The 27150-nt window shown below is 49.5% G+C and overlaps 1 protein-coding gene across 4 annotated transcripts in view; it reads right to left on the minus strand.

The window, feature by feature from the left end:
• Positions 1 to 20063: 20063 nt before the first annotated feature.
• CCDC186 (coiled-coil domain containing 186) overlaps positions 20064 to 27150 on the minus strand; it is a 33165-nt gene continuing 26078 nt past the window's right edge. For all 4 annotated transcript variants that reach the window (XM_083843138.1, XM_083843141.1, XM_083843139.1 and 1 more), the window contains 4 exons: positions 26734 to 26814; positions 25492 to 25702; positions 24646 to 24865; positions 20064 to 23915 (listed from right to left, as the gene is read on the minus strand). In XM_083843138.1, the coding sequence (XP_083699264.1) occupies positions 23832 to 23915; positions 24646 to 24865; positions 25492 to 25702; positions 26734 to 26814 (596 nt within the window). In that variant the 3' untranslated portion in view covers positions 20064 to 23831. The remainder of the gene's footprint in view (positions 23916 to 24645; positions 24866 to 25491; positions 25703 to 26733; positions 26815 to 27150) is intronic.

Below are 27150 nucleotides of genomic sequence, written 5' to 3' on the forward strand. Positions count from 1 at the left end.
AAGTGTTTTGTTTGCCGATGTGTGTTAGGTGATGTGTTGGGAAATAATTATCCTTTGACTAGCAGCCAGCTTTGTGCTAATCAGAAAGAAGTCGTGTTCTGTTTGAAGGATTATGCCTAAAAATAGTTCTGCTACAGCCACATCAATGAGTGAAATGAAGCAAATTCGCAGAGACATACACACCTTCTGAATATTTCACTCGGAGTCCTCAAAACTCTTTGTTCAGCGGGAACTTTCTGTTTGATCGTGGCAGAGGCACTAATGCGACCTCCTGGGACCGCGCTCGGCGTGCTCCCCCCGAGGAGCATTACCCTATGCACCACTGACTCGCTTTCAGGGCCTGCCAAATTCCGAAACGCCCAAGGAGGAAGTGAGGAGTCCTCCTCTGCGTGTAAACAATCGCACAGAATGTAAGATCAACACCGTTTGCAATAACGGCCTCGCCGAAGAAATCGATCTCCTTTTTATTTACGGGGCTGGCATGCCCGCCTGCCCGAGAGGAACCGCCGTGGTTTGCCCTCCGTCCAGGGGCTGTCGGACGGGGCTGGAAAAAGTGACTGGGACGAGGAAACGGTGAGAAAGGCGATGCTGGCAGGCAAACCTGGAGCTGTCATTTGCAAACAGTAAAAACAGAGACATCGACATTGTAATATAATTTTGTGGGGAAGGCTGGCCCCTCTTGGTAGGGATGCACCAGGTGGGCACACCACAGAAACGCGGGGTAAGGAGTGTAGGAGCGAAGGCTCTTTCCATTCAGGCCTGTGCCACCAAGAGAATGGCAGCTGAAACATGCCCCAGACATTCCTGAAAGTTTTTGACTCTTTTTGGGCAGCAGCAGGAAACCAGACCGAACCTGAGCAGCGTCTCGGCAGCCGTGCAGCTCCCTGGCCGCCCGCAGCACTGGGGGACCTGCGTCTCCTCCCCAAGGGGCTCCACTTCGCCCCCAGCTTGGCCTGGAGACCTCCCACAGCCCGCGCTGGCATCTGGAGCCACAGCCTTGGTCCCACAAAGGGACGGACCCACGGCACCACGGTGGTGGCACCTCGGCGGGTCGGGCTTGCCGAAACCGGGAGCGTTGGGATTTGTTACGTAAAGCATCCATGGCTCTGCCGGCACTCCGAGGCACTCTCCCTGCCATCTCCTCATCCCGGCGGCTCGCTGCAGGCCCCTTCACGTTGCCGTTTGTCTGCCCTGCCCCAGCACCCCGCAGCAGCCGCCCGGAGCCATGCCCAGGCAGGAGCCCGCGGCCCAGCCCTGGTGCGGCCGTGCCCGGCCCTGGCCGCGGGATGCTGGGCGCTACGAGCCCCGGCTGCCCCACGGGAAACGTCCCGGCCTCCAGGTCAACAACCCGAGGGAGAACCCCCACAGGCTTCTGCCCCCGCCGCGGAGAGCAGCGTGTTGCGGGCGTAGTGGTGTGCCTCTCCTCCCCGAGCCTGTGTGAGCTCCAAACCCCGTCACCCTTAATGAGATTAAATGGGGATTTCCTCCCGGCTCGGTGCTCCTGCCATCAGCCGCTCTTCTGCGCCTCCAGGCAGCGATGTACCTGTGCGTGCCCGGCCCTGTGTCTCTCTCAGAGCAATGCTATTTAGTCTTCTTACCAAAATTAGTTTGATGATTGGTCCTAAGCTCGTTGGCACGATGCTTCGAGAGGTAGATGTATGTGAATACAGCAGGGAGGCGGTCAGAGCCGCTAAGGGGCCCAAAATCTCAGCAGCTGCTGGGCGGATAAATCCTGCAGCTAGAAACCAGCCAGTTGTTGAGGGCAGGGAGAATGCTGCAGACCCCTTGGGGCTGTCAGCCGTGCTTCCTCCGGCTGGGACTACAGAAAACAAACAATTCGCAATGTGGTAAATTTTTTTAAAGTGCTTTGCGGTCAAAATTTCTACGAGTGCTTCTCAAGAAGAAGGGATTCCCGCTCCTTCCAGGCTCTCCTCGCCGCTGCGACCGGTGGGGAGGAGAAGCCGTGGTGGGAGGTGGGACCTCGGAGGTGTTCCTGCCTGGGTGGGAGGGCGAGCGCGGTGACACGAAGGTATGTGCCAGCCTACGTCCCCGCGCGGGGTTACCGACCCAGGCATTGTGCTTGCGAGGGAGGGGCGCTTCCTCTTGGACGGCAGCAGGTAAATTGGGAGACGTCCCACAAAGCTCCCATTGTTTAGCAGCCCGGCTGCTGTCCGAGCCCGGCTTTCAAGGAGGGATGTGTTGTTTGTCTGCTCTTCCCCTAACGACTCGCTTGGGAGCCTTCAAATGAGGTCTCCATCAGCTCGCTTACGCCACTGAGGGCAGTGCCCTCGCCGAGCAGAGCGCTGGGGAGACCTCGTCACAGCCCGGACCGAGCTCCACGGGCACCACTGCAGGCTCCAGTCCCCGGACTGGGACAGCCAGAAACCCCGTTGGTCCCATCTGCTTGCGAGTCAGACCCACCTGGCTTCGGGAAGGTGGCTGCAGAAGTGGAGCTCAGGTGGCCCCCCCTGAGGGTCCCTTCACGGCCACCCTGCTGGCAGGGCCGGCAGCGCCTCGCTCTTTTCCGTGGTCACCCCAGCTGGGTGACGGCAGCACTGCCTAGCTCACAGGAAGTAGGATAAAAAAGTGCATCAAAGTGCTCCCAGCACCAGCGGGGATCGATAGGATTGCGCAAAATATTCAGGCTTTTTGGAGCTTTGATGAAATAATACTCGGCGCAAGGCAGCTGCGGTAGCTGCCGGTCACAACAGGTATTGTGACAGCGCTTCAAACCACCTCGAGAGCGTCCAGGGAGAGCTTTTGTTCCTCTTTCGCTGCCAGCTGGTTGCCAGCGAGCTGGGAGCAGGGTGAGCACATGTCTGCGGTTTTCGGCACCGGCCCGTCCAAGGGGGGCTGGTGCCCGGCCCCCGTGGCAAGTCCCTGCCTGGCCGGGCTCTGCTGCCTCTGCAGCCGCCGGGACAACGGGCTCGTCTGGGGGCGAAGCAGCCTTGCCGGGAAAGATTTATTTCAGCTGGTCCACGTGGGTTGCATGAGCACGGGCGATGGCACGAAGGAAATGGAAAGGTGCGGAGTGACGGGGCTGAGATCATCTGTTTTGGTGGCGGCCCAGATTTCAATCTGCTGGGTGGGATCACAAGCCACGTGTCTGGTGCTGCTGCGGGAGCCGAGATGCAAACCGGCACCCCCTGGCCTCTTATTCTGCCTGCCCGGGGCAGGTGCAGTTACACGGCACAGAAGAGCGTGGGACTGACTCGTCAGGCGCTGGCAGAGCCCTGGACCAGGGGAGCTGGAGGAGAACCTGGTGGCAGCACCGCGCCATCCCCAGCTGCGAGGGGGGTGGCATGGCACCAAGCCACGGGCAGCGGGTACATAACTCCCCAGGAGGAGCTGCCCTGCTCGAGTGGTGTCCTTAGGGAGATCCCAGCACCGACGGGCACTGTAACACTGCGAGGGACTGTGAGCCATCCCCATCACGCGTGGCTTCTGGTGGGTGAAGCCTCGCTGCTGTTATTCCCGTGCACGCCGCTCACGCAGGAGCAAGGAATGCAACGATAAAAAGGCTGGGATAATTTCAGCGCTGGATTGTTTCCATTAATACATCTCTCGTTATATAACGCTTCCATCACGCCACAAAATCTCAGGTGCCTTTTAGGAACGTTTCTACATCACCGTAATTAAGCAAGGAGCGCTGCGGAGCAGGCTGGGCGTCGATCGGATACTTTTTAACTGCACCAAATGTGCTCGTGCTCTTGCACGGCGTGGATTTCTTCGACTTTACGTTATGAGGCACCTCATAAATGAACCGGTTGGTGTTGTCAAATGCATGCCATTAACACGGGGAGCAGATAATGCGCTCGGTGGCCCCCGCGGGGTCTGTCATACCGCCCGTCTCCAGATAAAGCCCCTGGAAGGAGAACAATGGCGCTCCGAATTCCTTGTGACCTCCACTCTTTGGTGCTGTGCCTCCAAAGAGAAAAATTACCATTATCGGCATGGCTCAACCTCCCTTTGAAACGCGGTTATTTTTTACTCAGACGTTCCAAGTATTTTTTGTGTGATATCAGTGAGAAACTTGAAACCCCATTTGAGGAGCAAAAGATTTCCTGCAGCCCTGCTATTAAAGAAAATGGATAGATCAAGTAGTAAAGTTCAACGACTTACTTAGCATTAAATAAGAAAGAGAATAATGAATGGGATTTGGCGTGCCTGTTTTCCCTCTGCAGGGAGCAGCCAGGGTAATGGATTTGCATTGCCTTCTGCCGCTGTTCATCCATTTAGGTGAGTCCAGAACACTGCTGCAGGTTTCAGTTTTTATTTTTTGCTCTCATTTCTCTACTCACTTGGTGAAACTTCCTACGTACAGAGCCTCCCACAGATGGGATTGCCACCATCAGCAGCATCCTGACTGGTGAGGAAGACACCTCTGCATCCAGTGACGACTTGTGGCCTGCTGCATGGACATGGACATCTGTATTTTATACTAGGGGCTGCGAGTGGGCAATTCCTCGCTTAGGGTGGACGCTAGTTTCCCTGTATTATGAGCTCAGCCTTTGACATCCTTCGGGAGAGACATTATTTCCCTACCCCATCTGGGTTCTCCAAAAAGCGGTTGGGTGTCCAGCCCACCCCGCTTTGTTTCTGGGCCTTGCCGAGCGCGCCGTAGTGATTTTATTGGGGAAGGAAGGGAGGTGGTGTAGGAGGAAACTATCACAAAGCCATAGAACATAAACAGCTTTCTCCTGTGAGCTCTGACACTGCTCGGCAAGGCAGAGGTTAACGCTGGGGGGAGGACGGGGGACTCATTAGAGCACAGACATAAATAGCAGCCCGGGAAGGGATGCAGGGCTGAACCCAGACAGGGCAGGTGCCCTGAGCTTGCCGAAAGCCCTCTGCTCTGCTGCCCTCTGGAATACCCCACAGGAACCCCACGTAACCGACCAGCCGTTCAAAGGCGAGCCCAAAACGTGCTCAGGTCACCCAAAGACTTTCTACAGGGCCACAAACCTCCGCTGCTCCCACCTGCCCCTTCCTGCCCCAAACCTTGCCGGGGTCCAGCAGCGCCTGCCCGAGCCGGGAGCTGCTCCCTGCCCACTCGGATGGTCAGAGCAGGATTTCCGTTTTCCTACCAGCCTCAGTGCCGCGGGCTTTCAGGTTTGTTTTTCGTCCGAATGGGAAATGCATAATGAGAAACTGTTTAAACAACTTGTGGTACAAGGAAACTCGCTGGAGTAGCGCACAGCGTTATAGCTCGTTCCCAAGGAAATGATGCACTTTCCAAAGGCGCTCCTCTCCAGCACTGCAGTTAAAGTTGCAGGATATGCTCGGGTCCCTTTCCATGCTGCCTGCAGCCCTTGTCCAGGTCTGAGCACGGCACATGAGTGGGGCAGGACTGTGCCAGGACCACCGGCAGGTGACGAAGCCTCATGCTGCACCCATCAGGAGTCACGGCAGATCTTTGCACGCAGCAGGATGCTCGGCGAGGTGTAACTGTGCTGGTGAACAGGCGCCGGGCAGCGTTACACGAGCCCCCTGCCAACGGATACGTTAAGATACACACAAATGTTAGCAAGGGCGTTTCCTCTGCAGTATTTTAAACCACCCACGTCCGCTGTGGGGACCACGCCGACGCCACGCACCCGCCTCCCCCTGCCCCAGGCTGCGAGCAGGGCACGGCCGAGTGCCTGAGCCCCGGGGGGGTCTGGCTGTCAGCGCTGCCCCGACTCCTGGGTACTCGCCTGGGTGGGTCTGGACATCCCGGTGCTGCTGAAGGGAAGCCCAGGAACCACTAAAGCCCCAGAGGAATTATCTCATGCTATTTCCAGCCCTGCTTTTTAGATACAAAGGGTTTCAGATCAAATGTTTTTTTTCTGAAGCTTATCTGCGCGAATAGCTCACTGCTTATCCAAACAGAACAAAAACCTTCAAACCTTCCGAGGTCCATCCATCACGAGCCTTATCTCCCCGCATTGCTGCATGGCTCCCAGCTGCTGAGAGCCTCCTGCTCCCCAAAGCTCCCCTCTCTTTACCATCTCTCCTCTCTGGGGGGCTTCACAGCATTACCCATGGTCTCCTGTTTAGCTCCTGCCACTCCAGTGACAGCTTTGCATGCAGGCAGGAGCGGCCAGCCCGGGCTGCTGCGTGGTGCTCAGCCAGCCCGCGTCCCAACCAGCCGCATCTGTGGTGCTCTACTGCTGCCCGTCACCTCTGTCCCCCATGCGTGTCCCCTCGCAGCCTTGCCACTGCTGGCATAAGGTCTCGAATCCCACTCCAGCGGTCTTGGGGCCGCTCGGTAGCTGAGCTCAGTGCCTGAGCCCCCAGATGCCAGCGTTAGCAGTCCCGTGGGTTCCCGGCCACGGGATAGAAGCCTCTGTTGCTTGGTGTCGTTTGGGCTTGGTCCTACATGAGTTTTGGCACTGAGGTGAGGTGCCCTTTTCTGACGGACACCGGTTTCTGTGCCGCTTTTCACGGGACAATCTGTCCTGGTGGCTGCTGCTCTCCTCCGCTTGGTTTTATTTTGCTTCTGTTTTGATGGCAAGGAGGGTAAAACTAATGCCCATCTCGTATATAACAATAGCAAGACTATTGTTGACTCGATATTGACTCAATGGTAAGAGGATAAATGTATTTTTATACTATGGTGTATGATAAGCTATTTATAAATATTATATCACTTCTGGGTCATTTTCAGGGTCTAAAATAAAGTCTTAAGTTAAACTTAATTTTTCAGTGTTGACAGATATGATAAATACATTTTTGTTCCAATAAAGCCTAATTTCAACAGTGTTCTGCAAAATTCATTGCGAGCTAAGGATTATTCCCATTTGTTTTTTCTTTTCCTTTTTTTTTTTTCTTTGCTTGTCTCCATCCCCCAGTGATTAGTTTAATGCTACATTCCAGTATAGAAGAAAACATCTGTGACTGCAGCGATCTGTTGGCCAAAGGCTGCTTAGGCAATGGGAGGATGCTCTCGAGAAGAGCTGCAGAGAGGAGTTAGCTTGTGTCATGGGGGTCTTGGGGCAGTCACAGCACTTCTCTGCACCATCCCGGGGCACTGCGCCTTCCTTGCAGCTCCACGGGGGACTAAGAGAAGTGACCACTGCTGGGAGATGCCCTGCCTTGACGGGACCCAGGCTGCCTTCTGCTAGCGCGAGAGGAGCACACGTGCTCAGTCACTGCCCGAGGGGTGGCAGCAGGTCATTAATATTGCTTCAGTAAATCACACATTTGTGCTGGTCCAACACAGATGACCTGCCCTCAGAGCTCCAGTGGCACATGGGACTTCTTATACACTCAAACCTCCCCACTTAAATCACGCCCATAGGTATGAAGGCCACCTCCTTCCCTCCAGCACATCCCACCTCTCTTCCAAAGACCATTTCACAAGCTTTGCAACCCATCACAGCCCTTGGGGCCCTGTTGCAATGCCCAGTGGCAACTTTTTGGCCATTGAGCTAAACTTCATATTCAAGGGGATCCCAAAAAGAAAGCCGAAGAAGTGGGAACAGCAGGAGAGATTCCATGTCCTGAAGGTGAGGTCAAACAGAAGACTTCCATCTGTGGGAGGGTTGCATTTCTGTTGCCTGAGCTCCTCACCCAAGCTTTGAGTCTCTCCAAAATTTCTCTGGACCTTCTCTGTTTTTCCCTGCTTTCCCCGAAAACAGCTGTGAGGAAGATCTCTTTTTCTGGAGTCAAACATTTTCATTTCCAGTAAAATGTCATCTTCTTACACCAGCTTCTATTGATTGCGGGTGTAATTGCAGCAAAGCGGAGTTACCATGGAGGGTGCTCAGGCTGCTTTCATGGGGACACCTAGAGGATGGCACCCAGCGCGGCTGGCTACCATCATCCTGTCAGTGGGAAGAGGTGCTGGAGGGCAACCTTCTGTTTTTTCTTGGTTACGGTTGGCTTCAGCCATCAAGACTGAGCAAACAGGATTATTACAACAGCGAGTGGGGAGGTGAGGTTACTGGAGCCGCGTGTCCATGGCCCTGTGGGCGCCGCTCCAAAGGCTTGGCCGAGCTGCCTGCACCAAAGGGCTTCTCCAGCCAGCTCCTGCCCGGCACCTTGGTGCTGGATCCCAGCTGCAAAGCCCTGCCCTCACGGCAGCATGCCTCCCACGGCCCCTGCTCTCCCATGGGGCATCGCAGGTGGGACAGAGGCTGCCGGTGTATGGCGATCCAGCCCCAGCGCACGCAGGCTGGTGCCTCGAACAGGCCTCAGTGCACCGTCAGGCGTGGCTGCGAATCCCCAGGGTGCTGCACTCAGCCACTCCTCCTCCACCTCTCCCAGTGACCAGCCTGCACTCTGATGACACTCCTCGCTAGTCAAAGCCAAGACCCCTCGGTTCCTGTTTTGCCCTCTTGCTTCTACTGATAACCCCGGGCTCCCCTGCCATTCCCTTCTCCACCAGTGAAAGAGGAAGCACGAGGCTTGCAGCATCAGCCTTTATGCGCTTCCCGTGTGCTCCCCCTCCCTTTGCTTTGCTTCAGGACTCGGTTGACACCTAACTTCAGAAACAACAAAGCAATAGAGCGTGGCTTCATGGGTTTGAGGCAATCTTGGCCTGAAGCTGTTTTAAATAACGTATTGCAAAATAAGCAAATGTGTCCAGAGCTGTAGGAATAGGAACAAGCGACACGCAGACCAGCAAGGCTGTTAAAGCCCCAGCTTGTAGCCATGCTGATAAGGCAGTTTCCAAGAAACTGCCCAGCCCTTCAGTTCTAGAAACTCTCTCTTCCCAGGTCAATAACCTTTTATGGGCCGAGTGCTGCTGTCATCCTACGAGCAAACACGGTCAAGGCAGGGCTTTCTGTGAGAGATACCAGAGGAAAGAACCCGTGTTGCTACAAAAGGGTCCAGAAACTTGCTGGTGTAGAAAGGCGGGTTTGGGAATTCTGGTAGGTTAAGAAGTGCAAGATAAGGCATGGTGTGGCTCCACTCCTCTTCATCCAGTTGCCTGCTCTGCCAGGGGATGGAGGGAGGTACAGAGCTCCTCCCTGCCCACATTTGGCTGCCACGCAGCCGGGCCTGGAGCCCTGTGCAAGGTCCTGCCAGGAGCCCTCGGTCATCCCTGAAAGTGGGGCTTGGCACTTAGACTCTCTCTGTTCTTTGGCTCCCTGGTTTCGTGGGGATTTTTAAAAATATCTTGTGCAGGTGTGCGAGTTGACACAACAAAGCATGCAGCGCTTTAGAGTCCATCCAGCTTGTATGTAAACACTCCTGGTCCCTTTTTAAAACTCTTAGCAGTTGTTTTATAAACACCAAATCCTTGCCTAATTTTGCCATCGGCTTGATGGCCCTGTGCTGCATCCCAAGGGACGATCCCAGGTGTCTTCAGAGCCGTGCTGTGCAGGATGGCACCAGAGCCAGGCTGAGGCTACCACCTGCTGGAGCCTCCTGAGGGACTCGCTGCCCCGAGCACTGCCACCTCCACGTGCTGACCACACCGGAGGCTGTCCAGGGAGCCACAGAGCAGGGCGATCTCTCTGAGCTGAGCAAAATTGCCATTTTGCTGAACCAGGGACCCTTACATTTCCCTGCTGGATCTTGCTTCTACCAAAAAAGAAATGACTCTTCCAAGCGCCTTTAAGAAATGGGGATAAAATTTGTTCATGGGTGGGCACCTGGCTGAGTTGGCACGGATCCCCCCTGGCACCCTGGACATCCTGCTGCAGGTAGCGCTCCCGACAGGCCGGGCAGCCCCGTGGGGCCGCTGCTCGTGTGAGGGTGCAGGACTTGGCCCATGCGCTTCAGACAACCCAGGGTCACGTTTGTCCCACTCAAGGAGCTCCTGCAACTCACCCTGCCTCCTGCAGCCTCAAGATTAAGGGATTTGGCATCTGCTTCCAACGGGCAAACACAGGGATCCTGCAGGGCTGAACCCAACTGCTGCCAGCTTGCCCAGTGGAGGCTCACGGTGCTGTTGGCATAATTTCCTGTTTGTAATTTCAATTTTTGATGGACCTGCTCTTCTGAGGTGCCCTGAGCCTCGGCAGGTCACGCTAGCTCGCACCTGCAGCACATCAGCCCTGGCTGCCCCATGAGCCAGGTCCCAGGAAGGTCACTGGAAGGACTCCAGTGGCCTCAAATAGGAGTTGACTCATGCCCCAAGAGCTCAAAACAAAATGCCTCTGCATATTAAAAAATATTATGGAAACTGTATCATCCATGCACAAAAGCCACGCTTCAAACTTTATCATATAAAATACATAATGTTATAAATGGAAAGGAAAATTGCATAAGGCCTGGCGTGCATTAAAATTGTTGGCCTGTGAGAACGTCCCTTCCCATAAACACAGCTGTGTCCTGGGGTCTGGCGCACATGCAGGCGCCTGAAGCTGGAAAACTTGGGGCCTGCCTGCACTCCTTCAAGGCAATCATTTCCCCGTAGCAATAGTTCATTCCTAGACTCATCCCTTGTCTTGTCGAGCATGACACAGAACAATGGCTGAGGCTGGAGCTGCAGCTACGTGCAGGTACCCTGCGGGACCTCTACAGGGCCATGGCACTGCCGGAGTGCTGCGGAGATGGGGCCTCGGAGCACCCAAGCTGTGGGCTCGTCTGGTTCTGCGTGCACAGCAGATGCAATTCTTAGGGATAAAAATAAATAAATAAATAAATAGATAAATAAATAAGAAAAATAAATCAGGCATTAACCAGCAATTTGTCATACAGCTTCTAAAGCCAGCTTGTGACGCTGTGAAGCGTGCAGTGAAAAGTGATGGATAGCTTTTCTCTTCCTCTGGCGTTTCTGAGGTTCTTCAGCACTGGAAGCAGGTGAACACCACCGAGGCTGTTTGCTGCTCAGCAAACGGGAGAAACCATGCCAAACGCTTCAGCTGCTCACTGCAGGTAGCTCTTTGACCAGTACTTCCCTCCCTAGCTAGGAGCCCCCACAGACAGGGGCGTCAGGAGCTGGCTGGGGGCTCTGCAGAAGCACGGTCTGTCCCCTCGCAGCCACCCCTTGGAGGGCTGGGCCGGAAGCACTCTCCATTTCTCTCCATTTCTCTCCCCCACCACCACCCCGTGACACCTCTGTGGCAGAGGGGGCCCACCACAGCCCCCCGGCAGCTGGGCCTGAACGCAAGCACATTTGAGGCCCAAGTGAAATAACCTTCCTGCACCACCTGCCTTCTACTGCAGTCAAATTACCCCATTTTTCCTTCAAAGCACATTCACCTCACTGTTACAAACGAGGCTCAGGCCAGCTGATGGCACTGTGCGGGCTCCACACACCCATGGAGCATGGCAGCAGTGAGGGCTGGAGGCCCTCGGGCTCTGCTGCCCCACTGTTATGGGTTGGCTGTGGAATGTGGCTCACCAAACTGGGCTATACTGGTTTCCTGCTGGAGCATGTTCTCTTAGATGACATCAGGAGACATCCAGCTGCAATGACTAAGCTCTTCTTGTATTTTGAAAATGCAGCAAATAAATACTTCTTGAAATTAAACATGTGTTTTGTCTTCAGAAATGATCATCAAATCATCAGTCTGGGTGTTTTTGTGTAGGGGACATTGCTCCCCAAGGACCTGGCATCAGGCAGCAGCTCGAGCACCTTGCCCACTGCCCAGCTGGCCTCTCCTCCTTCCATGGGTTTGGAGCAAGCTCTGGAGGGTCTGACTGTGGAGTAATGGTGTGTGAGCGCTCCCTTTCATTTTTCACTCTACTTTTTTGGAAGGTGGAACATTTTACAGTTGACAGCACCATGCTAAATCCATATGAGGCAAGCAACTATTTTTAACCAGACAGAGACTATCTGAGAGTCTACTGCTGAATCATTTTAAACAAGGAAGAAATCATAGGATCCGAAAGTGGTGCTGGTAGGAGGGGGTGGGAATGCTTCTATCATGCACTTCTTCCAGCAACTGTTGAGCTAGTTCAGGTAAATGATGACGACTGTCTCGAAGACACAGCGTCTGGGGGGTCACCTCCAGTTGTGGCTGCCTTTTACAAAACGCTTGTGCTTCGTGAGAGAGATGGGTGATCGAGTTAGAGCAGTGTTAGGGGCTGCCTGAACTCACTAACCCCCCTTCGCACCCTGTTACAAGCCTAAAGCACAAAGGACAGCTATTCAGTTCGTAAGAGGTTTGTTCACAGTATCAGGTGGGGAGCTGCTCTGCAATTAGAACACCCTTTTCTAAAAAGATAAATAGAATAAAGGGAATTAATTATTTCTACAGAACCTCAGCCATCTGTAAAGATGACTGGCAACCTGCCTTCAGGTTACCAGTAAGCTACAAACCCCATTATTTCCCCCCAAAAAACGTATAGGGACTCTGAGACTGTAAATGCCCAGGTTACTGAACAGCCCCTGAGGACAGCATGACTTCTTCCCCACTGAATGCAGTGGTAAAATGGTGGCCTCATCCCGGGCAATGTGTGTGCAGGTCCTACTTAAATTCTGCCTGCGCTCCTGCTGTGCCATGGAAAGAAAGGAGAAGCGGGGTTTGCGTTGCCACCCCAATGTTACACAGAGCGTGTGCAGCCCAGCTCACACTTGGGGTCTGTGGGGCCCTTGGAAAGAGCCCTGCAGCTCCGTGGGGCTCAGGGAGGTGCTGTGGTGTGCCTCTGGTCAGGGGACACCTCAGCTTGCTGTCATGGCCTGAGCCCATTCCCTGCAGGCTCCTCCAGACCTCTCTCCAGACAAAACCGCGCTCTGCCTTGACTGAAAGCGATCCACCCAACAACAAGGGACAGCGCTATCAGTCCTCCAATTTCTATGCTTTCCCAGGGGACGTTCCTGTTGCTGTTCACCTTCCTCGAAGGACAGAAGACAGCCGAGCTCCCGCTGGGTTTGCTCTGTCAGCACCTGCACAGAACTGCCCCCGTCCCTTTGCTGGAGGAAAGGCACGGCTCGGCAGTGCTGCCGAGCGGCACCCAGCACGCTCCCACCTGCAGGCCACACGTGGCTTGTCCTGTCCCCAGGTCTGTAGCCTTGAGTAATGGGGCCTGACGCGTGTGTTTTTCCAGAGCACAATCTCTTCAGATCAAATTAATTCTGCGATTTCCATCTGCTTCCTCCTCGACACAAATGATGAAGACTTCCTGAAGCTAACGGCCAAACTTGCTCAAAGCTGGGCCATTAAAATCAATCTTTTGTTCTTGGGCACTTTCTGCGGCCTGATTACTCTAGGTGTCAGCTCTCCCTTTTTACCCACAGACCTGTAGGTCCCGAAGCAGCAGGCAAAGGGGATGAGACAAGCGGGGCAGAGCAGGGCAGGTAGGGAGTGAAGAGGCTCGTCTGTGGGGCTGAGCCTGCCTGGAGGCTCACGTGGAGAGCTCCTTGCCAGGCTCCTCTCTGTCAAGGAGCTGCCTGGGCCTCCCACTGCCCGTGGGGTGAGGACACTTTTGTGGCTCCCTCTCACAGCCCCAGGCCTGGGGTTACCACAAAGTGACCTCGGATGAGGCCACCTCCATGCTCTGCTGTCCCAGCGGGCGCCTCCCAGGCATCTCTGAGGAAGTGGCCGCTGAGGGCTGTGGTTAAGCCACCAGACGAGCTGCCCTTCCCCATCTGAGGGGTGCTCTGTGAAGAGGAGATTAGCATTTGAGCCCTAGTCACGCTGTGTGCTGTAGGACCTCTTTGCGTTAGGAGGAACTGAGATTTTGATGGGAACGTCTTGTATTGTGCATGCTTTTTCCCCTCTCCCACTTATCAGGGGTTGCATCAGGCTGCTTGTATTGAAGTCCAGGGTACAGATAAAGCTGCGAAGCGTGAGTAATAAAGGCTGCTCATCAACAGACACCCCAAAACCACATCCTACTAATAAAAAGTGTTGAGTGAATAAAATGTCTTTTATTCTCTGAATAAGAAATTTTTGTTCTTCGCTTTTTAGCAAAATATAAGGTTGGGTCTAAGCCAGGGTGTTCATATCTTGGTGTGGATCTACATTTGCATTTTCTCATGTCTAGTTCTATTACCTGAATGCATTGCAAGTGTAAGTAGAGCTGGCATCACTAAATTATCACAGCCTTTAGAAGGCATGGAGCAGATGTCTGGAGAACATAAACCGCATCTGTCTCCCAAATGCACTGCAGCCACCAGCACTTACCTTACAGGTGGGACTTGCCCTTTCTGGAGATCTCAAAGCCCTTGCAAAGTGTATTCCTTCTTTATTTCAGAAGGGCGGGATGCTATCAGCCCTTACGCAGCTTTTTGTCCAGGCAAGATGCAGCATCCTGGTGCTGAACTGCAGCTTTTTTGGCTTGCTCTGCTCACCAGATGGGTCTGCTCTAGTGGGAGTTGTGGGTGCAGTGGATTTTAAACAATGAGTTAAAAAATCACAAACCTGAGCATGCAGCCCTCATGGTTACTTCAGTATCACCCCTTGGAGAAAGGCTGGCTGATACTTTTGGTAAAGTCGAGGTCCCTCAGGGCTCATTGCCATGACTTGTGTCTGCTCCTGTGTTGGCAGCTCCACAGGCTCACCCCTTTTGCCTGCAAGTTTCAGGTATCCCTGTTACACTAACTAATGCTGTCAGTGTTTTCCTTCTCGATTGTTCAGCATGCCATTGCCACTCTACTAGCAGCATTTGGGTTACGACATTGCATCATTTTAACCATGTTTTTCTTGGCTGCAATTTTGATTTTCTTGGCACTGCAATCAGGGAATCTTTGCAGCCATGCACACTTGCCAGCTGCACACTCCGTTTCCCGTTTCGTGCACCTTGCGCTTGCCTCTGCAAATCCAAACTTTGCAAAGCAGTTATTTTGCAATTCTTTCCTTGCTTGTTCACAAAGGCTAATGCAATTTCTCTTCCCCTTTAATTTTCGCACGTCACTACTTATCTTGGATTAAAGTTGTCCTCATACTATGTACAAGAAATCTTTAAACTTTCCTTTTTGATAGCGGTGCCTAGCAGATCCCGGCGAGGATTAGGAACAATTTATGCTGGTTCCGCACAGGCAATACCCATCCCTCCCAGCCCCCAAGTGCTTGTGATCTAACCTTCACACAGGACAACAGATGGATACAGACAGGAAAACAGGAGCACCAGGAAACGATGATGCAGCATTACCCAGCATGATAGGTGTACGTGCCTGGCATATGAACTGCTTGCAGACCTTTGTCAGCAGCAGTGCAATGGGATTTCAGAAGAAGTGTAACTAGATAATTTTGAGGTGTTATTTCTGTTGTGTTTTTCTTCACTGCATCCACCAATTTAGTGTCATGTTTTGCTTGTCCTGCTATGGATATACACCTTTCCAACAGATATACACCTTTTCCAACTGCATTTTTCCCTCAGCAATTTAGGAGAGCCCATTCCTTGCTCCTGGCAGTTCTACCTCCACCTTCCTACAGCGTTACTACAGGCTTTTGCTGGATCCACCCATTTTTCATCCTCAGTATTAGAACACAACCCACCTTTTATTGTAAGAGCCGACAGTCAAATCATCAGTACAGAGTTGTCTATTTTCTTATATTACAAATTATATTTCTTACCATCGCTTTTTGGTAAAACAAAACCGAAACATTCCCCCCGCATCCCCTCCCTCCCCGCCCCCAGCAACAATCTTTTTCTCCTTTAAACCCATCAGAAATCCTAAAAAGGCCTTGATCTGCAGTCTGTATCGTTTTCTCCTTCCCTGCCCACATATTTCCATTTGCGTGTCCAAGCCCTGCAGGGGGCTGCGTGTCCCTGTCCCCTCTTTTACCTGCCAGGGGCTTTGTCTTTGTCCCGGTACCAAGGGGATGGAGCTGGGCTGCAGGCAGCATCCTGCCAATGGTGCCAGCCTCACCTCTGCTTTCGAGGGATGGACAGTGAGCGATGCCTTCGGGACCAGAAGGACACGGGGCAGGAGGGTGGCCGGAGGCTGTGTCATAGAAACTAGGATGAAACAGGAAAAAATCAGCCCGGCCATTTCTCTGAGATAAAGCGCTGCTGGAAGCACTTCCCTGCAAAAGGGATTGCTGTGCCGCATTGCCAAAAACAGTCAGTCCCTTCTGTTTCTTTTTCACATATCTCCACTTAGAAGTGGATGTTTGGGATACCCGGGGTTCAGCAAGGAGAAGCTCAGATGGTGCTGCCGGCTGCACGCCAGGCCCGGGCAGGCGAGGCCCCTGGCTGCTGTGCTGGGACTGCCTTCCTTATAAAAGAGTTCCTTTTTCCCCTGTCTCTTAGCTTTTCACCAGCTAGCCTCATCCCAGCCCCTTTCTCTCAACCATGCTTCACTGCTAAGCCTTTCCTGCTTATCTGGAGCAGTTCCCCCTCGCCCAGAGCCGGGCAGGAAACCGGGCCTGGGCCTGCCCGCACCGTTTCTGCTCAGCCTCTGCACATCTGCCCGGCCGCTTTTCCAGAAACCAGGAGTAACGGGGCCTAATCCGAGCTCACTGCCTCCTTAAACCTTTTAAGGGCACAAAACCCAACTGAACTCGGGAATTGCTTTTTGGAAGTAGGATAATTTTAGAAATGAAGGCTCTGTTAGGGCCTAGCCTCCCCATGCCGTGGAGCAGCCCAGTTCCTGCATTCACAAGCGGGAAGGCCCCACAGACAGAAGCCTCCTTCCCTGCTCCATCCTGGCACCACAAAATGGGTTTTTGCACTTCCCAAGGAGCAGATCTTCACGGTCCGGGCAAGCAAAACCAGTCTCCCTCCAGAGAAACCATCACCAAAGCCACATAGCTGGAAGACCGGGTTTTTTCCAGCCTGTGGGGTGGTGACTCAGAGCCGGTGGAAGTGCCTCGCTTCCTCGCTCGCCCGTCCAAGCCTGCCTTCCCTGCCAGAAACCTCCCTCGGCACTTGGTGCTAAACTCACCGATTGGGGTGGGAGGGTTGTTTTGTGTTTTACTTCCAATGTTTGCTCCAGTACACAATTAAACACGAGTCCCTCCATTTACTGCTCTCTGGAGAAACGGTGCTGGCTCACGTGCCCCAGTCTTTGGGGACAATTCTATTGTTTCAGCTACTGCCAAAGCCAAGGAAAAATAAATCACGCTCTCCTTCAGTGTGATGGGAGGGAGCTTGCCTGCCAACGTGCCTCAGCAGGGCTTGCAGTTGCCCAAACTTTTTATTTAGTGAGGGACACATCACAGCCGGTTTGGCATTACAAGGTGACCACTGCCAGCCAGGTACTGGCTCTGTCACTAACCCAAGCAAGGTCAAATCCGTTTGAAACAGTTGAATGGTCTTTCATTGTCAACAAGCAGTCTTGGAAGACTGCAAGGAAAGTCTAAGAGAGGGAAGTTGTTTGACGTAATTCAAGTAACAACAACAAAAAGTAATCTAGGAGCCTCGTGCTACGGGCTTACTGCCAAATCCATCACATCTCTCTTCCAAGGGCTTCACCTACCTTCGGAGCAAAAGCAACTTGATGCAACCGGTGGTTTGCCAAGTCCTGGCTCAGAGATGCACCTACGCTTCTGAAGTGCCAATGCAGAAGTCATTCGCTGCCAGCAGCCCACCCGTCTTGATGCATTTGTTATCGGGATTGTGTGGCCCATGCTGCATGACTTCGGAAAGGAGGCTTCAGAGCATCCGTGGGGCCACAGACACCTGGATTGATCGCTGCTTTCTTCACCAGCTTGGTTTACAGATCTGAGGCTTCCCTCTGCCTGTCCTTGCTAATGGAAAACGCCTGTTTGGCTCCATCTGGGTCTGTGTGAGTGCCCAGAAATGCCTGGTTAAAGCCAAGGGAAGCAAGGGGCTGCGGATGCAGGGACAGGTTCACCTGGAGCCAGGCAGGGGTTTTGCTGCCAGCTGTCCTGCCTCGCTCGAGGAGCTCCTGTCCCTGCAGCATGGAGGACCAGGGCTGTGTGATAATCTAATTACTGCAGTAGAGCCAGACCAGCGTAGTACAAGCCACTTACACCATTAATGGGTTACAGCTCCGAGGTCAAACTCAAGTGTTTTTGTCTCTGGCTTGCCAAAGTTTCCAGGGGACCATTTGCAGAGCCACAAAACAGGTTTAGGCTGACCAGTACTAAGCTTGTTCTTCTCAGCCCATAACCTTGCCATACGCTGTTTTTACCTGCAGCACCAGTGCAAGGGATTCTCGCCTCCTTCCTCTCCCCTGTGCCATGCACTGACTGGAGTTAATTTCACATTTAATAACATTATTTCAAGGCATTTTTAACTGGCTGCTTTTACAGTGCAGTCTCACAAACACCGCTGTCAGATTGCGTGGGCCGCTCCTTCCAGCAGCGAGGCCAGAACAGTCGGTAGCAGGGCATGAAGCCGCTCTGAAACCACAGGCGCATTTACCTCTGACTGACCACAGCTTGAAAAACAGTGCCCTAAATTCACACCTTGCTTCAAGACATCTCCGTCTTCAAAGGCAGCACCTGTTCCTGAGTGCCTGCAGGCTGGACACCCCAGGACAGCATTTAAGGACATGCCAGCGACCCCAAAAGGAAAGGCCATGCCTGCAAGGCTGTGCTCACCTACCTAATGTCACAAACACCAGCATCTTGTTAGAGAGCAGACTTCTCAGGGCTCTCATGAGCTGCTTTCCTACGCTCTGGATTATTTTCTGAATAGAAATTCCTTAAGTAGCCCATAGGCATTCAAGACCAGAATTAATTCAGCCTTTTAGTCAGTGAGGTGCTTCACTTGGGGCGTTACAGCAGCCCTGAGACCAGCTGCACACGGTGAAGAGCCGTGCAACACCTGAAGGCTGGAGATTTCCTGAATATAGGGCATCCACCAGAGCAGAACAGCCATAAACATATCTAACAGCATACTTGTACAGGGTATGAGAACAACTTGTTCATCAGCACTCACTCTTCTACAAGAAGTTACTTTATGCATGCAAAAATCTTGCAAAATCTGGCACAGACCCACTGTGGTTTAATGTAAAATAGCCTAAAAACAACCGCAACAACAAAACCCCAACCATGTCTCTCTATTAAAAACCCTTAAAATAGGGCAGGGAGAGAAAAATAGCAGCACGGATTTCCTCTTTCACAGTCAGCTACAGAAGTAGTCTGCTAGCTCTGGGTTGTGTATTTATTGCCCAATAGCTCCGGTATCAGACTGGCTTGCTGCAGGGCTGAGTGCTTCACAGCGCGCTCTGAGGACCTTTCCTCTGCAAACACAGTTGTGCCCGTCCAAAACACAGACGTATCTGCAAAACGGCAAACTTCTCCCCCCCAGGTGGCTACTTGCAACTACCACCCAAACTAAGATCTCTATTTGAGGAAGCTTTGCTCCAAGCTGATGTTTCCAAGTAGCACTGCTAAGTACTTGGGAGCACAAATAAAGCCCAGCTTTTCGCTTCGTCTGTCAGCAAGAGCTGCATCTGCTCCCAGTGGAAAAGGCTGGAAGAAAGACAGTGAACTGCAAACAACTCCAGCAAAGGGCGATGCAGATAACAGCAACCAGAAAACACGCTGGGAACCCTCACCCTACTCCCAGAAAGCCAGTGCTAGTTTGCCATTAAAATTCCAACAGAAAATAGCACCCCTCCCTTCTTTCACTTAACATTCTCTAGGAGATACTAGAATAAACTCCTTATATTATCTTATTCTTGGTCTTCCTTCTTCCCCTTTCTCAGTCTCCATGCAATCAGTTTGAAAGGGCAGCACAGCCTCTGCAAATCTGATTCCTGGACTTCTATTAAAAAAGAGTAGCCACAACGAACAGCCTGCAATCTGACGGCATCACTTAAAATAAAAAAAAAAAACACAGCTTGTAGTCATATTGTAGTAATACCGCTGTTATGTTACACCTGTATAAGTGAATAAACAAACCAGAGCAGCAAACGCGGTATCTTGGAGGCAGAGTGTGGCCAAGGGAATGGGGCCTTTGCTACTGGGATTTTCAAATTCACATTACACAAGGAAAAAAGAAGACTCCAGCATTCAGGCCACTTACTGGAATTGCTAACAGCTCAGAGCAGCATTTAATTACAGCACACCTATCGCCTGTCTTTAGGATGGAAAAGTCTCAGCCCAGTTTCCCAGAGATGAAGTACAGACATGCCCAGCTCTACTTTTCCCTGGCTTTGCTGTTAGACTGGCTGCCAGCACCTGCGGTACGCAGCAACGACACACTGCCACCTACCTCTTGCTTAGATGGTGCAGCAGAAAAAAGCAGCTACGCAGGTACCTGTGCGACCCGGCGCCAGGCAGCGGTACGTAGGCACAAACCACAGACCCGCAGCAGACTTTCACTCATTTGTAGGTTTATTATTTCAAAGTACAATATATACATAATGTATAGCGATATCTTCAAAAACTTTATACAGAAACAAGTATCTACAAAATTAAATCAATAGACACTCTGTATATTCAGACAACGTACATACATATATTGGAAGATTTAACATAGTTTCAGTTTGAACATGAAAACAGGAAGGAAATGCCATCCGTCTTGGAAAAGCTGTAAATGCCACCCAACTCCCTCTGCAGCTCAGCTGTCTGCCTTCTGAAAGGTCTCAGGTGGCTGGGGAGACGGGATAAATCTGATTTCTAGTGCCACCTACCGTTGGTATTTCCCATCACACTGGCAGCTGGAAGGGTCGAAGCCCATTCCTAGAGGGCTGTCGGGCCCTGAGCTCTGAACCGCTTCCTAGATTCCTGCAGGGTCCCCGCAGCACGCAGGCGAACAGCTTTACACTCAGTTCAGTGGAAGCCAGAGATCTGATCTGTTATTGTTTCCTTTAGTTATGAACTAAACTATTGTAATGAAAACTATTTCAAAAGAGTAACTTCAGTTTTAGCAGCTGGAGATACTGTAGGTGTTGCCAGCAACAAGTTAAGAAGATGAGAGCGTATCTGAGAACGAACTGACCTCCAATGCATTCTGGAGACTGAAATTAAACATATTGCACAAGCCTACGAAGCAGAAAGCCAGTGATTTCTACAGGAAAAAAAAAGAATTCTTCAGTTCAGAGGATCTAGCTTTAGACAGTGACAGCACAGGATTTTACAGAGGGTGGAAAAGCACCGGCAGCCTTCCTGTAGGGCCTCTGAGAACATCTGGATGTGAGATGTTTGGATTAAAAGAGCACCCTGAGTGTTTAGGAATCAGATGTTTTAGCCTGTGGGATACAACTAGCTACACATCTAATGGGCACTGAAATTCAGTGGCAGGTATGTAAGCTCACTGCTCCAGGCTGTCTTCAAAATCAGTTTATCAGTTCATCAGCAAAATTTATTTTATCTGAGGATAGTTTTCAATCTCTTGCTGGTAACACAAAAAGTCTCCAGAACAAGGGTAAGTGAAATGTAATAAACCGAGCCTTGCACCCACTGGTGTTCAACGGTGTGAGTCACCCCACAGAAACACCTTTTCACAAGGGTTCTTGTTGTGTGCACCAACGAGATCACACTGCTGGCAACCTACCCCACCAAAACAAAAGGCAGGTGGCCAGCCAACATTTACGTGGCCGGTACACCATGAGCTCTCAGGACTGAGCAACACCTTTACGCAGAGTTGCTGGCTGGCCCTGTTGTGTGTTCCTCGCACTCTGGGCTAACTGTATGGAGTCACTTGTTAATGTGCCAACCACAGCGGAGCTTCTATCTCTAACAGGTATGCTTAAAATAAAGCCTCCTGATGATGCCTTTAGTCTATGTAAATACCATGCATGATAAGCAAAGTGAAATTTCGGCAGCTTTGTGTGTCTCCGTAAGCAGGGGGGAAAAAGTCTGGGAAGTTTTTGGTGCTACAGAGAGGAAAGCAGCATTTCCAGCAGGGCAGGAGGGCAACTAACTAGGTTCCTCAAATAACTTAAATGGAGAAACAACCATGCCAAAAAGAAATAAGAATTTCCACAATGTCATTGCACTTATTCCATCTGCACCACACCTCTCCTTCATTCACATTGTACACCTGGAGAACATATATTAAATGATTACAATATTAACATCGTATCTAAAATACTGGAGTCATTCAGCTGAACACCTGAAAATATCCAGAGATCTGGTACATTAAAGCATGAAAACGCAAACATACAAAAGCTAAGCTATGTCTCGACATGCAAATTGGTCTTTCTAAATACTTTCCTTCAGCAGAAGGTCTAGCTCTGTCACGACCAACTGCCTGTTCGCTCGAGGTTAAATCTCAGCTTCCCAGAAGTTGGGGACAAATCTATTTCAGCAGAGCCAGGAATTTCCCTCTTCACATCACTTAAGCAACAATAAAGCGGAGGTAGTCCCACGACTGCGCTGGTCAAAATTCCCTAATGTTTTCAATAAACATTGTTCTCAGGAGTTTAAAAAAAATATACATATGTGTATAAAACCCACCCAGATTAAAGGCTCACAGCTTCTACGACGCTCATCAGGGTTTACATCACTTGTTTCCACCCTCCCTGTCCAAACACTTACTCCACTGACACTGAAGGGACCGGCTATCCAAAGAGCCCCTGAAGCTCCCTGGACCACAAACCAGGTCTAGATCCTGCAAGTGCTTTCAGAAGTGCCTATCCCACTCTCTTGTCCCCAACTGTTTTGCTCAGTTTGGTTCATTACAATGCTCAAGTGACTCAGTGGCACATGAAAATGGAGTACACACCCCTAAGTCACCTGGATGCTTTCATAAACTCTCCTCCTTGTGTGCTCCAGCATACAAATGTACACTGAATCTTTTTTTTCATGATAATACGAAGTTCAAGTATTTAAGAAAAACCCAACGTATGTATTTACAGGGTGAACTGATCAATACATTTTGGTCAGAAGGCAATAAACACACTGATAATGCATTTACTGCTGGAATAGACATTTCAGATCCTGTGAATTATGTACCTTGGAATTAAAATGCAAATGTGATGTTGTGAAACTAAAAACTTGTCACCTTGGTCCTCTTCTGCTATCACCCTCTCAGACACTGAGGGATTAAACAAAAATTCTCAGTTCACGCCATTTTAACTGTCTTAATTCTTCACAACAGTAAAATTAAGGAGTCACACCCATTTCTATGCCACTTTTACAGTCCAACCAACAGAATGAAATCCCATTTAGACATATTTTCCATTTCTTAGCACCACTTTCATGGGCTGGTCTATTCATAGCTAATGAGAGAACTTAGTAAGCTTCTATTTGTCTTTGAAAATTTTTCCTTCATCTGAAAACAGATGCAAGCATAATGTCTATCTGTACATATGTAACAGTGGGCAGTTTAACTCCTATTTTTTAAAATGTTGTTAGTTATAAAAAAGGACAATGTTTTATTAACCAGTTATCGGAGATCAGACTTCTTTAGACCCATACACCTAAAGATCAAGGGTTTACAGAATTTGCTGAATTGATGTTTGTTTCTGTTGCACATACTCAATAATTGATTCAGAAAGTTCCTTAATCCCTTAGTTTTACTGTTGTTTCATTTCTTTTGAATAAAGAAACTGACCCAATGAATGCTAATCCAAAGCAGAAAATAAACAATGTCATAGTCATCACTTAAAAATTTTGTGACATTTTTCCATGCATTTGTCAAAAATGCTCGATCAACCTAATCATTAGAAGTAATATGCAAGAAAGGAAATAATATCTGAAAGCCCTTAAAGCTCAGTAGCACTGGATATGTTCAACAGCAATTAAAACATGATTGGTTTATTTTTTCAAGCTCCATCATTAAAAGACTGATTAATTATACAGTGTAGAAATGAAAATCTCACTGCAACTCACTGAAAACATAGTATGCACTGCAAAGCATCTGTATGTCATTTCAAATAAAAGTTTTAGATAAATGTAGTGTGTAGGAAAGTTCAGCAACACCTCAGGCTGGTATTGGGTAGACAGAACCACACTGATGCCATACCCTGTATATCTCTCACGAGTAAGAACAGCCTGTATGACTAAAGGCCGTGTATACAAAATACTGGATGCTTGTGCTGGCAGGCAATCAAATTTCAGGAAAAATGTAGAAAAACAGTGGTCTGTAGCACCTGCCTTTTCTGCATCTTCGTATCAGTTATTCCACAGAAGCTTTAGTTATGTCTTCTTTATTCTCTGTTCCAGTTCGTGCTTGTGTTTAATAAGTCGTTCTATTTCTGTTCCTAGAGTTTGAAGGTTTTCCTTTGGGGGAAAAAAGGGATGGGTTAAGTTAGCGAGAGAAAACAAACCAAATCAGCACAAAATGCACTAATAAGTCAAAATTACTATTTATGTCAGCAGATTGATACTTTCAAGTATCCCGAACAAATGCAAATGATTAGACAGAGGTAGAGAAAACCAAGCTCATTTCAGTAAAGGATGCGATCCTTTGAGCAAGTCTTTTTTTGCACTTACTACGATAGTTACTTCTTAAGTTACTTCTACAGGCTGTCTCTACAAAGCGTAGTGTTTAAGGGGAATGATAACCCCAGGAAGAGACGTCCAACTCCCGCAGAACGTTGCAGTTCAGGTGGCAGGCTGCACAGCTCTTCCCAGCCTGCTGCCATTTCCTCACAGCAGACACGCTGCCCCAGCGGCTCCATTTGGTACCCAGCAACTGGCACAGGACCAGGCACGCAGAGCCCAAGCAGCCCCCACATGACAAGAGGAACGCGCAAAGGCCTTTTCTCTGCCAAACTGGCGGCCCTACATTTACTGCTGAGAACTAGCCCTCCACTACAGCATATGACAGGGTCCTGAAAGAGTTTCAGAGTGGACCACATTACAGCACCCTTTGATTAACCAATGCTACCAGTATCACCAATTCACAGGGAGCTGACTTCCAAAAAGCCTCCTCCCTTTAACAGCATGCATCTCTTTGAAGAGAGCATCTCAGAACTAGGAGAGCATACGGAACAAAAGCTATACTCACTTTCAGCGTAATATTTTTCAGTAGTGTATCTTCTAACACAGCCTGCAGCTTTCTGTTGATCTCTAAGGAGAGTTCTAACGTGAGACCGCTATCTGCGGGATGAGATGTATACAGAGATGCCATAATCCCACCTCGTCTACTCAAGTGTACTTTGTTGAAGTCAGAGGCCTCTGAGGACAGCGTGCCAGCTTCTTCCCGCAAAATGTAACTCTGAATAATTCTGGGCAAAAAATTAAAAAGACATCACAGCGTTACAAGGTAGTAAGAAGGCAGACATTGAAATAACTTCACATTCCTGACATACAATAATTTTAAATTCAAGCAGTACTGTATTACTGCAAAGGCAACAAAGTAAACACCTGCAATTTCATGACAGCAGAAAACCCAAGATACCACAGATGCTATAGGAGGTGATGGAAAGAAAGCCAGGACACTAAAACGCGCAAGTTTTACATACTTTGAAGTACTTTGAGAAAGTAATATTGCTACTGGAGCAAAAAAAGGTACTAAAAGATGTGTCTATTTTTCTTTGCTGAAAGATCAAACAACCTCAAGTATCAAGTGATATTAACCCGTGGAAACACCAAGTGCAAGACAATTGGGGAGCAATATTTTGCCTTTTTATTTTTAAGCCAACACCCACAGTTGAACTCATCTGTTTTTGAATGGTCATTGAAACAATGCTGCTCATTTAAGTCATAACTTCTCCAAATCATTTCAACAACTTTTAAGTTGACAATAGTAATAGAACTACACTAAGAATTTATGAAGAAAAACAGTCTCATGCATACTACAGTATATGTACACCCAACATCGAAAACTGTATGAACCAAACTCAGAACATACTTAGTTTTCTTCCTGATTTCCTCCACAAGGTGTTTAATGTGATCCTCCATAAACTCCATCTTTTCATTTTTTCGAGCATGTGCTTTCTGTAGCCTCAGTATTCTTTCAACCAAGATAGACTTGTCCACCTCCGGGAAGCTGTCCACAGCCACTGAAGATCCAGTGTTCTCAGGTGACCGATCCTCATTGCTGCTGCGCGCGTTCAGGGACCCTGCCAACACATTCAGATTTTAAAGCTCTTTTTACTTTTGCCACAAATAAAACGTCTCCACGTTCACTACGTTTTAGTAGCTTAGGATATTTTCTTCAGAATGTCAGTTTCCCTTACAAGTGAGTGGGTTTCTACAATAAACAGTATTTACACCATTTAAATGCATGCCGGAACAGCGTGTAGTCCCCTAGTTATGGGCAGAATTCCGTTAGCATCACTGTACGTACTTCAGTAACACTTAGTCCTGCAGAAGTACTGTCATATTCATTAATATTACTTTGTACAAGACTGAGCTGATTTTCAAACAGATCTATTCTAGAGTCCACTAAAATCACAACCATGAGAACTGTGTACAGACTGACAAGAGCCCTACATTGTAAACCATCTGCAGCGCCGTTCACTTAGAGCTTGAAGTATTTTTTTTTTTCCTTTCTGTTCAGATCTTATACAGAGAGATTACAAAATACTTCAGCATACCTAACCCAATTTAAAACCCAAAGATACTGAGGAAGAAAACAGATGTTGTATTCAGCGTTACAGATAACCGTTCTACTTCTAACTGGATATAAAGTAATGAATTCTACACAAATGCATTGATGCCTCTAAACATGCTAATTGATTTTTATCAGTTAAACAGTTGCAACTGTCAATAAGGCAATTAAACAATCTTGGAAGCTGCTGCTAATTTTTGTTTTGCCACAGCTGCATTTAAGAGAGTTCTCTAGAAACTGCAGTCCTCTGAGCTTCCTCCAAACATAAAAGAAACAACAACAACAAAAAGTCTTGCATTTAAGAAGACCCAAAACATATAAACATCAAGCTTTAATCTTGTAATAAGAATAAGCACCTTTAACTGCATTCAGCCAAGTGCATTTTGGTGTTTAAAGGCTATTTTGTCAGGTTGAATGGGAGACTGCCCACACACTGCATATGCACAAACCACAGAAAGAGCACGACTCAAAGCAGCACTCCATGGCAACCTTATTAAGATCGAAGGATTGTTTTGGCAGCCCTGCTATTTGCTATATTACCTGATGAACTGGAACGACTCCCCATGCTGCTGACTTCTTTGTCATAATTACCGTTTTCCATCTGATCCAATTTCCTCCGTGCTAAAAGTATAATAAAGTGATTGTTACCAACAGGAGATTAAAAACCAAGACTCAGTGTGACACAACAACCACTCTAATCCTCTGACCTCCAATAATTTAACGTGGCTTGACTACTTAAAGACAATGGTAGCAATTAAAATCTGATGGGGAAAAGACAAAACAAGAACCAAAATAGCTCCCTTCTCTCCCTGCACTCAGCCATGAAGTACCTGGACGCAACATCTGCTAAGACCCTGCAACAATTTCCAGCTGAAGTAATGTCATAAACAGGGTTATCTGGGAACAACAAGACTTGAATTTGATTTTACCTTTGATCGGGACTGCTATGGAAATAAC

Source organism: Anser anser, assembly GCF_964211835.1.
Source record: "Anser anser genome assembly, chromosome: 7".
NCBI lineage: Eukaryota > Metazoa > Chordata > Aves > Anseriformes > Anatidae > Anser > Anser anser.